The sequence below is a fragment of the Ambystoma mexicanum genome, chromosome 3q, assembly GCF_040938575.1.
Source record: "Ambystoma mexicanum isolate Mex_15411 chromosome 3q, UKY_AmexF1_1, whole genome shotgun sequence".
NCBI lineage: Eukaryota > Metazoa > Chordata > Amphibia > Caudata > Ambystomatidae > Ambystoma > Ambystoma mexicanum.
The window spans coordinates 142,686,439-142,699,948 of NC_090926.1; the positions used below are offsets into that span (position 1 = coordinate 142,686,439).

General features: G+C 43.1%; 1 protein-coding gene across 2 annotated transcripts in view; it reads left to right on the forward strand.

Moving 5' to 3' along the window:
- Positions 1-5,801, forward strand: part of ITGB7 (integrin subunit beta 7) — a 683,045-nt gene extending 677,244 nt beyond the window's left edge. For both annotated transcript variants that reach the window (XM_069653334.1, XM_069653333.1), the window contains exon 16: positions 5,416-5,801. In XM_069653334.1, coding sequence (XP_069509435.1) covers positions 5,416-5,481 — 66 coding nt within the window. In that variant the 3' untranslated portion in view covers positions 5,482-5,801. The remainder of the gene's footprint in view (positions 1-5,415) is intronic.
- The last annotated feature ends 7,709 nt before the right edge of the window (positions 5,802-13,510 follow it).

Below are 13,510 nucleotides of genomic sequence, written 5' to 3' on the forward strand. Positions count from 1 at the left end.
GCAGTCGATGGCGCCAATGCAACCAGGGATGCCGGCCAGTGAATGGAAACCAACTTTGGTGTTTGATATCTCCTGGCCAGTCCGTGGTAAGTAAATGTGGTCACCTCTGTGCTTCAGGAGGCCATCAAGCCCTTGGTTCAGCGTACGTAAGAATAATGGTTGAGATATGCCATGCATGTGCCCCACTGTGTGCTGGTAGGTGCCTGTGGCCAGGAAGTGGAGCACAGACACTACCTTTAGTAGGGGTGGGATGGCGGTGCGTGTTTCAATCAGGCTGACAATGTCGTCATGTATCATGTCGACAATGGTGGTGATAGTGTCCCGGTCCAGACGGTACAGGGTATGGATCTGCTCAGGGGTTAGGTTGAATGGACTGGCTCTGATGCGAGGGATTGGGGGCTGCCTGTGTGGTGCCACTGGCTGCACAGGTGGGGCATGCTGGCCCTGCCTTGCCCTCCTTCATCTCCTCTGTGCTGCCTGTTGTTGTTGTAGTAGAACTTCCAATGCAATAGGCTAGTACAGGAGTGGAAACAATGGTTACAATCCGACATTGTGCTTTGAATTTCATATAGCAAGAAGGTGACTATAATTGCAAAATGACAATGACTAATATTTGAGATCAAATAGTAAATCTATATGGGATAGTGCGACAAAGCAGTGTGGTTCAGGATATCAACAGTAAATGCAGTGAGTCGGCATTAGTGGGGCTAGACAATAGGATAGGGCAAATTCACAACAAATCAACAGTGGAAGCCGATCAATAGTAGGCCTACGATAGGCGAGGCAAAGGAGTGGGAAGAATCAGAAAGCAATAGTAGGTACAATGTACATCAATGGCTCAGTAAATCATTGATAGGTACAGACTGGCAGTGGACCCAAGTATGGTTGGGCCAGAGATAGGCTACCACCGGTTACGAGCAGGCAAAGTGCCTAGGTACATCCTAACAACAAAATGGGTTAGTTCAAACTTAGCGACGGTCAGATCCGTCTAATGGCTAGGTACAGTTGATGGTGGACGGTAGAAACATACATATATGCAGCAGATTCCCTGAGGCTTGCAGTAGTGTAGCGAGACCATTCACGGCAAAAGGTTAGATTATTCAGTAGTGGACCAATAAATATGCTGATAGAATGGAGATAACTCTTAGGCTCATTCAGTCAATGGATTTTTGCGCAACGGGCGGAAGAACACAGTAAACCCGCTGTACTTTCGACAACCACAGGGGGTTAGAGGACATCCGGCTAGTATCAAAGGTTGTCGTGATAAGTAGATAAATTACTCATGGTGATTGTAAGGACATTTACCTGAGTATGACTCTGGCGATCATAAAGTAGCAGTTATTTCACCGGCACCTGCGGCGAACAGGGGGCCTTTGTATGGGCCTTTGTGTGAGGCTGCCGGTGCTTCTGTCGGCTGGCGGATGTGGCCTATTCAAAAGGCTGCTAGTAACCTAGCAACGAGGCAACAGCCTCGATATGGCGCCGCGCTGTGCCTGGCATCAGAGGGTCAGGCAAAGCAGGTCAGGCAATGTGATCTCGTCATCGCATGCTCAATGGGCCTTGGAATTCAGATATCTTTGTGCAGGCAGGGGTGGTCATGGGCAAGGGGGCCTTACCACGGTGGCTGGCTCTCCAGGAAGTCGTGGTGCAGCTGGATGCCGTGGGTGTAGATCGGCATGACACGTCTCGTGCTCCGGCTGCTGGCTGCGTGCTGCTGTTGCAGAGGAGGAAAGGGCACCTGCCCTCTCCTCAAGGTAGCTGCTGGTGTGGCTGTATGCATCAGTACCTGATTGTTAACAAAGGGCGTCCTTCTAGAGCACCCATGGAATACAGCAGGCTACACCCCACTAGCTACTGCCACCAACAAGTACTGTTCGCTCCATCTCATTAAACCAGAGTTGGTCTTACAGTGTCTTTGGTGCTATCTGCTTGATGGTCTTTTCCCGTTGTCAAAATTAATAGAACAAATCACAATGTATCTTCTTTAGTTTAAAGACCACATTGCCCAGGGAAGCACAGTTTCATATATGGCGTCATGCAATTAATTTAACTATTTGACAACATCTACACCAGACGATTGAGACAAGCAAGCATTCTCATTTTAAGTGAATACAATTGGCATCCCCTTGTTCTCACTTTGGGCATTGAGGATTGCTGAAATGTGGATATTTGGGTTTCATTATCAGGATAGTGTATGACCTGGCTATTACCCTAAAGTGTTTTAGGCTGAGTCTCAGTGACTGTGAAACTGCCTTAGAGTGCATGACGGTGATCCTCAACTCGTCATTTACTTCAGGATCTAGGGTCACAATCCACATTGCGCTCGCTTTCTGTCCTACTGCAGGGTTGCAGGTCATTTAATTTACCATAAATCAAAGTAGCCAAGTCCCGCATTTCATTAAATTTATTACAGATTTTAATGTATGTGTGGGCTTAATAAAATCTCTAAATTAATAATTTATAAGGCACTTGATACCTGAGACCAGTCTCTAAGCATAGCTCAAAAGCAATGAAGTGCAGTACATTGGCGATGCACCCAGTGGATACAGGTGGTGTGTGCAGTAGTAGAGATAGCTGGAATTAGTTTGGGGAGGGGAGTGAGGCTCCTGACGGGGAGAAGTAGGATTGATATGATATGATAGTTTATTTATATAGCGCCTATACACAATGTATTTCAAAGCGCTTCAAGGCAAGGGAGGGAAAAAACAATTACATTCTTACAGGCCATGAACAGTAAGAATGTGAAATTAACTATTGTACTCGGCCTGACGACATTTCAGAGAGTGCAAGAGCTAAGACATAGATAAGGAAGGGAGAGGGAGAGTGGGAAGCAAATGGAAACAGACAGGCGACTACCGTACTAGGCCTGACGACATTTTTGGTAGAGCTGGAAAAAAACAGGTAAGGGAGAGGGGTGCAGAAAAGTAGGGGAGGAACAAAACAAGCGAGTGTCATACTAGGCCTGATGACATTTTAGATAGTACTGGAGGGGGAGGGGGGTTGTGGAGGAAAAAAAACATTAAGGGGAGGGAGGAGAAGACAGACGAGGTTGCTATCATACTAGGTCCAGGGAGAATTCTGATAGAGTAAGTGCATAGAAGAAAGTAAGAGGAGGGGATAGGAAAGGGAGAAGGAAAAAGAGAGGAGACTAGAGAGTTAGCAGTCAAAAAGAGTGGAGAAGCAAGAGGGGAGAATGAATACAATTGCAGAAGACAGTAGTAACACATAATGTTGCAAGCCAGGATACAAAATGAAGATGGGAACAGCATGATTCAGGGCCACCATGAGTATTAAATGCAAAGAAAGTCCAGCATAAGAGTTGAGAAAGGGTGACGCACCATGAATGAATGAAGTCCATAAAAGTCAAATCCAGTATTGGCCACAAGACGGTGATGGTGAAACCAGAATGTATCAGGCATACTCCTGCAGAAGTAGGCTTGAGTGGGGTGAGGGGCCAGCAGGGTAGAAGAATCAAGCAAAACAGTCAACACCTGTGTGCGAGAGGGGGGGCACAGGGGAACATCACAGGGGAACCAGAGTGAGTAACACATGTTGGTGCATGCTTACCTGCTGTCTGAGCAGGGGGTCGGGCCCTGGGTCCGCCTGGTCCCAACAGGTCCAAACAGGAATTGCCCTTTTCTTCACCTGCCCTTCCATTCGAACGCCTGGGCGAGAGACGCCCTTCATCTAATAATTAAGAGCAGGAAGGAAGAGGCAGGGCTAAGAAGGTGGGTGGTGCTTGCTAAGTAGGGAAAACGAGTGGCAAACAGGAAGGCACCAGGTGGGCGGGGCTTAGGCCAGGTGACCTAGATCCACTTGCACCTGCTCCCCATCTGCAAAGGAAAAGAGTAGAGCAATGACTGATGGGAAACATGTAGAATCTTCAGGTCCTTCCTGAAGTGTAGGATGGATGTACCCAGCCTTATCTGCATTGATAACATACTCCAGAGACAGAGTGCATAGCATGAAAAAGCCTGTTTCCCATCCCCCCCCCCCGCCCTATTGCAGCTCTTAATTTCCAGTCTGGCAATGTGAATGGCTTCTGGTGGTGCTTGGAGTTGTGTTCTGGTTGTGTCTGCTGTGTAGATGATGCAGGCTGTCTTTTTTCTGGTGCCTGCTTGAAGGGATAGCAGGTGCAGCTCCTTGAGGGTAGGTAAAACCAACAGGTTCCCGGCAATGATTGTGGGGAGGTTTTTCTGAGCATCGCTACTTGCAACCTTTGACATCCATAAGTAAACATCCATCCCTCAAGATTCCCACTGAACAGACTCTCAACAGTAAACATCTACATGTGTTGGATTCAATATGGCCACTCCTTGTCAGCTGCTCTCATACTTCTGGATCTGTTTTGATTAGATGCATCAATGGGCAGGTATAAATGAATATTCCAAGGTACATGTTTCGATGACACGTGGTTGAAGCTTAGTGTAACATGGGGCTCTGCAAGACCAAACCACATGCTGCACCAGGGCAGCTAAGTAAGGTCATTCCTGGAGTCATACAGCCTGATTGTGATTACACAAGAGGCTTACAGAAGCCTTAATAAAAAAAAGTGTTCCCCGTTTCCCCTCTTTCCCATACATTAACAATTTGAATTTAAAATACCACAAGACTATCAACTGGCTGAATCAAGGCACGTATAGCTGAAGAGCCATTCTTGACTCATTCCATTACTGAAAGAAAACCACGGGTTATAGATACTGTACCTGCTGGTAATGAACTCGCACTGTGCACACTACCACACCCTCTCCATCTGTGAAAACTATAGAGCCCTCCCAGTTACCACAAGATAAGTCGCATTCAGCTCTGCACTCCTAGCTGCTTAAGCGCCCCAGAGATGTGAAGCCATGCTCGCCAGAAATAGAATACTGTGGATTGTAACAAAGGAGAAAGCCTAGTAAAGAAAGGTGCTTGGATCTCATGATCTGAACCCGTCCACCTCAACAGGGCGCTTCACCACATTAGATGAAAGGCCATGTCGCTGCATTCTTATATATATTTTGGTGGTTTTTAGGGTAGTGGGGATTGGGAAGGGTGGTGTTGGGTGCTTGCCCCTCTAAGAATTTCAGAGAAAAACCTGGTGAAATGGCCACAGCAACTAGGTGACCAAGAGACCGCATCATTCCCACCTGACATCTTTTAAGCTCGGATATCACTCTCTGGGGGCAGGTTCTTCTGGCACTGCCAGCACGCTTCTGGTACCTTTCACTTTCCATTACCAGCTTTATGTCAAGCCTAGTGTCTTCAGTAACAGCAGAACAGTACATCATTAGGTTATTTTATCTTTGCCATAGCTCTCTGGCAATAGCCTACTCTCTCAAAGCTGCTTTTCTTGTAGAGAAATATTTTTTCATTAGTGCAATGTTCTTCTCTAACTACCGCTTATGTTGGATTTGTTTGTTTTCTCTTTTACAGCTGAACAACCCGCTATTCAAAAGTGCCACAACCACAGTAGTGAACCCTAAATTTAGCGAGGACTGAAAATACCCGTGATGAGGCAAAGATCCGGCGAATGTGTTGTCTACGACTATACATCCTCAGGATGAAGACCCTTCGCCCTAGAGATCCATCTTGAAATGGATGACCTATCAGTCAACGTACATATCAAAATGAATGTGACAACATCCATCTTCTCTGATGCCTTGGACAGAGTTCAGAATGAGAGAGAACTTCACATACTATTAAAACAAGCTGCCATTCGAAGAACATAAATGAGCCTTGCGGATTAGTGGGATATTGCAAATATTTTACTAGAAGAACTCCAAATCTTATTTATTAACTGATTAAAAATATACAAGCCTATTTGGATATTATTTTCTTTAACCAACATTCTTCCAGAAAAACACATGTGTGCCATTTAAAGATAGTGTGAATTTCTACACCACAGGAAAAACACAACATAGGAAACATACAGGCTTTCCACATAGGCTTTCTATGCTATGCAGCCAAGCTGCTGCAGCATACCTGCCTACAGTTTAGTGAGATTATCCATTCATTTTTCTGCAGGAAAGGTAATACAAATGCTATCCTCTTTACTTTTACGTTTTACTTTGCCCTGAGTTTTTATGGAAGTTGTTCGGCTGGTTGTGAATTTAATAAAGATGCCCATAACTGAGAATTAAAATTTCAAGAATATAAGTTTCCCTTCTCCATTAGGTCTTAATATTAATGCACTAAATACAATTGAATACGTAAATGAGAAATAATTAGGAGGTAGGAAAATAATCAGGAATACAAATCTATATTATGGTAATCACCCCCTCATCAGGGGGTGGACATGGCCGGTAACAGGCTGCCAGCATGAACCTCGGCAGGCCGGAGAGAAGCTCAGGTGTTCACGTGGGGTACAAATAGTTTAATTCTTTTTTTTATGGGAGGAGCCCAATCTCCCATAAAAAAACAAGATGGGAACCACTATAGGAAAAAGGGACTTTTCCTTTTTGATGGCAGGAGCAGGGCCAGGGAGAGCAAAAAGCTCTGGACAAGCAGGTAAGTAGGGGGGGGTGAAAGGTAGGGGATATCTTTCAGGGTGAGGAGGGTGGGGATGTTTGGTGGCATCAGGGAGAAACTCCTTGTTGCCTACCCACAATCAAGATGACGCCACCCGGGTAAGGGCCTCATGGCTGGCAACTGCAGTCGGTACACTGTGTTCTCGCCCGCATTTCCAGCCACCTTTTTAGCTGCGTGCCCTTCTCAGGTGAGAATTTAAAAGACTGTCCAGAGACCTGCCAATTACTTCTGGGAGCAAATGAATTACTTTAAAATAATGTTTATCAGCCTTGAGCTTATAGGGACTATATCTCTATCACTCTCCAAGCTATCTGACATGGTGCTGAAGGCTTGGTCTGTGCATGGATTTAAAAGGAGGATCCATTTATTTAACTATACAAATATTCATCTTAATACAGGGATGTATTCTCACTGGGGGCAAACTTCCTTAAACGTTACTGAATGCCTTTGCCCGCAGACCAGGCAAGAGAAGGGGACTTTCTATAAGCAGTAATACCTGCTAAATGGATTTTAAAAGAGGACATTTACAAGTTAGATTTAACCAAATGATGAGCTGTGGTAATATCACTTCTCAATCTTTCTGCCAACAGCACAGGTAAGGTATCTCACTTAAAAATATATGACTTTCTTGTACACAGTTGTTTACTTCTCTCCAAACATTCAGACAGTCTCCTCTGGCAGGTTAGAGTGTCTTATTGGATGTTTTTGGTTTCCATGCAGCTAAGCTCAGTTGTGTATCATCTTCAAAGCAGTCACGAGTAGCACACCAGCGTACCTGGTGGCTAAGCTCCATATATCTGGTGGCATGTGCTGCTGGTGCAGCAAATCGATCAACCAGCTTGAATCACAACTCGTCCACAAAGAGAGGACCTTCAAACAATTCTTCTGTTGTCATGCACCCACCCTCCAGAACTCGATCCCGGTTTAGTCCCAGATTGCCCCCACAGTTCTCCAATTTCGCAAATCTCTCTAAACATGGCTCTTTCAACAACACCTGACCAATGACTAATTCCAGTGGATGCACATACCGATGCAAAGACTGCACAGTACTGTGCTACTGTTAAAAGATGCCAGTCCAAATGCCAGCACCAACACTCTGTACATCGCTCCGCTGCCCTCAAGCTACATGTGCGCTTTAAAAAATAAAATAAGAAATGTTAGGCTTTGATGGTACACACTGCAGTTTACCCTGGACAGCAGGTGTGATCTGCATGGAAGCTATGTGTGGCTTCTGGGATAAGAGAATATGCTTTGGGAGCCACCACTGTCAAGACCATAGCAGAGCTGTTAGTAATAAAGTCCCATAATAAAGTGAGTGTAGCTCCATACTCCAAATCATCAAGAATACATTGCTGGTAACTGTAGCCAGCTTAATCGATACTCGCATGTAACTAGAAGCGTGTAAAGTTGTTTTCAGCCGTGGGAAGTCACTATAACAAGGGAATTTTGTCACACGCTTGTTTCACTGAAGTTAAAGTGCTTGCATGAAGTGAAAGCCTTTCGTTTTCCCATTGTTATACTTGAACTGTTGCCAAACAGTCATGTGTCCCCTATTAAGGGGGAGAATGTTGCCGGTAAGCCATTAAGAAATAGTATTTAGTTTTCCCATAGTGTTACAAGACTAACATCAAAGAGTGGTCACACGTATGTAACTATTTCCTGATTCCTATTAAAGCATAACGCTTCCAGAATAAAATGGAACGCACATTTTTAAGTGGAAGTTAATCATCAAAGCAAAATCATGTGTACCTAAATTTGTTTCTACAGAGAAACCTGCTTCTGGTAACATGCAAACAATTATTAGAAGTCATAGACGTTGCTGAAGTCATGAAGATAACAAGCATTACCCAAGCCAGTAGACAAAGCCTTTCTATGGTGAAACCAGCCCAATTAACTTAACAGCATTGTTTTTCGGGTGTTGAAACTGTTGTAAATCCAGAGTCCTTTAATACAAAGGTGACAAGGCTATCCAAAGCTGGAGGATTAGCAATACAGCTTTGGCGTAACTACTGAAAACATGAAGGTGTACAGGAAGCTGGGGAAGGGAGTTGTGTGCTTTTTAAAAAACAAATCTTTATTCTGTGGAGTTGAGACTGTTAGAGAGAGAGAGAGAGAGAGAGAGAGAGAGAGAGAAGCAGTCTGGAAGCCTAGACAGATTTTGTGGTAGCTGCAAGACAGATAGGAAAGGCAAACAGGCTACCCTTTCTCATCACACAAGAAAGAAGAGGGGCTTGCCAACCTGTAGAGGCAAAGAGTCTTGTTGAAGTTGCCTCAAATACTTTACAAGTATCAAGTTGCAGTAGAACTGTGGTTGTCTATAATTTTGTCAGAACCTTAAAATTTGAATGTAGTAGAAGCATTCGTAGACTGTGTGCAGAGGGGCCTGCTCTCACAGTATCATTTGCCAAAGGGAGTTGCTAAGAAGCGAGAAATCCCTAAGAGAAAGCATTCTGAAAAATTGTATTCAAGATGCTGCAGAGATTACAAGAAGAGGAGTTGTTAAGCATAAATGGTACTTTTATTCTGAGCTCTATCCATTCTTTCCTGAAAGGTTTTTATTCAAGAATACCATTGGTGCTGTTTTCTTTTTTCAACTTGGAAAGGTAATATTTTCATCCAAAAAAAAGGAACTGTTACCAGTGGATTTTTGTTTGAATTAACTTTTGTTTCTTTGAAATTTCTCAACAACTGATTTAATACTTTATTTTTCCTTGGGAGAAATTGACTTCGGACATTCCTGGGGAACAAGATCTACCAAGGACAAGTAGAAGTCATTCAAGACACTGGTTCTTTCGTCATCTTTCATTTATGTTGTTTATGCTTCGTTTTTACTGTTCTGTTTAGTGTGAGGGCCATTGTATGCATGCTAGGAGATGTTCTCTTAGATCCTAGACTAGGTGGAGAATTGCCTGGTAAAGTAGGCTTAGTTAGGATTTGCTTGCATTTCTTTGTTAAAATAAAATGTCAGATACTAATACAACTACAAGCAGTTGTCCACCTCACATTACTGACCCCTCACACCTGGCAGTCTGAAGAGGCAGGATTTCATTTTTCTGTTCATCATGTAGCACATATCTGTTTACCTTCATGTTTTGTTTATTCATAGAGTAGGTAGAGGTTGAGAATACATTTAAATAGTACAATTGTGCTTATACGGAGGCATGTTGGGTTAAAAAAAGATAACCAGATAGGCATGTATTTTTTAATCTGGTAATAATGTTAGGAAAGTGTTCCTTGATCCCGCCCATGGGAAGAGCTATTAGCTGTTTGTGAATATTAATTAAGTTCTCGTGATGGAGACATATAATGCATATAGAGGAAAGGAAATCAATTAACTGCAAACCTCGGACACGAAAATATAGACTTGATTTTCATGCTTAATCAGTGTTCTCATATTAAATTATGGTAGAGGGGCCATGTCATTGTCAAATGTTATGCTTTACTTACCCTAATGTTGCTTTCTCCACTGGGTGCTTGTAATTGTATTCTGCCCTGTGCAAACCTTTTTCTGAATACTCTTGCCTATGGTTTTCCTTGTTCTTTCCACATTACAGAATCCTAGAGGACAGTCATTTCTCCCCTTTCCCAAAACAATCTGCATATATTTTAGCAATTTCTCACTCAAGCTGCCGAATTGGTCAAAAAATAAAATTCAGGTTATCTTTGGCCATACACGCATGGGGAAACGTGCCTTTCAGCAGTTTTACAATAAGCAAAGCTCTTGACATTATTCATAACGTGATTGGTTTTCCTCTTCCCGGTGACGTTTTCATCCTTTTTTAGAAATGTCTTCTTGCATGTATAAGCATCATGTTGTCTGAAACAATACTTATGATATTTATTGCACTTTCAGTAAGTAGATATTGGTACTGTATTTGAGTTATTTAATTGTATGATGGTGCTTACCATTATTGTAACATGAGTTGTTCAATAAAGCAAAAATTTAAATAAAGCTTTTTTTTAATGACAAATCAGAACAATAGCATTCAGAAGTTCCACATAATACACTTCTGCAACCTACATCCTTGATCCGGGTGCCAAACATTGTGATGGCACTTTTATCTGGTTTATGAGAGTTCTGCAATGCCCACTTTAATCATCCTCTTCTATGATAATTGTTCACGTTTCATTTTTGACCTGTACCCATCAGCCTCCCAATTGCAGTCAGTGAGGAAATAGCGGATTATGAAGAAATTCAACACAAATTATTCCAAGACTTAGGACAAGCTCCATTAACACCTCAAGGGGTCGACTGAAGCGAGGCAATTTAAAATGGTCTCACCTTGGTTAGTGGCTGAAACAGCCCAATCTGCAAGTTCTTATTGCCATTTGCACTTGGTACTTAAGGATTTTTTTCTTTCTAAAAGAAAAAAAACATAGCTGGCAGCTGTATGCCTCCTTGCCGCTTGAGATACTCGTGGTCTGCTTTTAATGTGCATTGTAAAGCCATTAGGAGAAATCGTCCTGGGTGAGGCGAGGGAGAAGTAAGCATGCTACCAGGTATGCAATTGCATTTGTATAGAGGTTTTTTTTCTTGTTGTGGGAGGGTTTGTTGAGAAGGAAGAGCCAGCATTGAAGATGTGAAAAGCTATCAGAATGCCCAAATTGCAAGCAGACTGATGTGCTGACACACCCACCACAGATACGAATGAGACACATCATTTTTTTTAAATATTAAGAAATGTTTGATGCTGTGCTACTCCAGTTTCAAAATTACACAAAATGCAACTTTTGAAACGTTTCCCCGGGCGAACTGGAATTATTATACAGAAATGGTCCCATGCAATAGCTTCTGAAGTCCCCAGGACGTCTCCATCAGATGTTGTTACAGAGTAAAGCGAGTAACAAAATACATACTGTGTAGTTGTTTCTCATACAGAAAAAAACTAGAGAATTTTCAGTTCATGCTCAATTGGGTAAAAGAATTAGTATGCATTAAATGCAAGCCTGGGATGGCCATCTTATCTAATGGACCATAAATACGACAAGAGGAAAAACGCAACACTATTCAATTCACATTTCAAGCAGTGCAGAGAATTGCATTTTACAAAACCACACCTTATTCACACCACTGTTGGACGTAATGTTTATGAAATTAGGTACAATGCGCGTGTTAAAGTGGGCTCCAGGTCATTTGAAAAATGATTCATGTTATTTTAGAAATATATTGAAATGGGAGTTGTAAAAACACCCAATTGGAAAGCTAGGTCTGTTTTGCATTTACCTCACACAGTTTAAAGATGTGTTTTTCAGCTTATTTGCAGTGTGAGGACCATTTTGGTCTACTGGTTTTTATACAATGTCACCATTATCAACGTGATAAAGGTTTAAATGGTGCGATGACCAATGTTGTCTGGGTGTGCGGCTAGCTTGATAATGGTCTCCTGGTCATTGGCATAGCAGGATTCCACGCAGTCCCCCTCTGCCCCCAGAACCCAGGTGCCTCAGCCATCTTAAAGACTGAATGCAGGAAGAGGGTTGGGCTTGGTCCTACTGCAGCTCGCTGGTGGCACAGGAAGCGGGCGCGCCACCTCTGGCTCTAGAGAGCATGTCAGACAGAAACCAGGAAGCTCTCCCTGTTCCCTGGTTCTGGGTAGCTCTCCCTGCTTGCTTCCTGGTTCCAGTAACCACATGCCTGGAGAGAAGACCGCTATGAGCAGGAAGAGATAAGTTTAAGTCCGAGTGTGTCGAATGCGATGGTGCATGCATGTAATGTATGTATGTATGTATGTATGTATGTATGTATGCGAGTGAACAAGCACTCTGTGAGTGCGAAACACATTATCCCAGACATTCTGTGCCTGTTTGTACCCGGGCTCGGCTGTGTTTTTACCAATATATTTCTGTGCTATTTATTCACAGATTTTTGCCATTTTTTTTTTGGCTACTGCTTACCTTGGAGTGTTCCCTTTAACAAAGTGTTTTCACTGAATTTCATGGGTTTTTACCAGGATACCCTTAATGTTTCTACATGTCCCTCACATCATATTGACTCACCTGCCCTCAGAATGATAGCCACAGAGTCTGTGGACAGCGCTACTGTCTGCGGAGTGCGTCAGCGCTCACACTGCCCAAAGCACAGGGGTACCTTACATTTTTATAGAGTACAGCAAACAAAAGATGTTCAAAGTGCAACACATATATGTAGAGCACTCAAAAATGAAATATGTCTACAAACTCTGTACTTATGAAAGCAGAATTACAATTACATAGGTTGCGCAACATAACGGAATGCACCAAGAGCAAAAGTAACCTGGGCATCTAACAATATTACCTCAGTGCAGCTTTGCTTACTCAGTCAGAAGCAACTCGCAGAAGGCTGTGCAACCTACTAGGAAGAAACTCATACAAAAAGTATGAAAAAATAGTCCACAGGCGCCCCTCTGCGAGAACGAACACGGCCCATTGGCCTGTTCTTTGGGAAGGTACCCACTCGAGAGTCCACAGCCACACTTTAGCTCACTGTATCTTTCACAAAGGGGAAAATATCCGCTTGCATATCAGTCTTTGTCCCACCCACATGGGCAGTCCAGCACCGAAATGATATGGCAATTGCCTTCTGAACAAGAGTACCAACAGCAACCCCATATGCGTGTTTCAGCCTTGCTGGGCCTCATCAGTAAGGTGGAGCTGTGCCTCTCTGAGCACAGTGAGCAAGGGGTCCGCGTCTGGATAACCCTAGGAAACTTAGGGTGACTAAACCCAAGTCCCTTAAATAATCAAAAAATAGTGCATAGGCACCCTACATTTCTTCCTGTAACATTAGAGTGTGTTATATGTACATGAGTTGTAAAAAATAGAAGTATTGTTTTCTGTACACAGATATGGCTAGGACCCTGGAGTGGCTAGAGGAACATTTCCCCCATGATGAAATGAGTGACGGAAGTAACTCTAATGGTACACAATACCATTTTTAAAGTAGTAAAAGAAATGTAAATTGCTTCGGATGTCACTGAAACATGTTTGTTTTTTAACAGTACATAGTGCACATGAAGAAAGT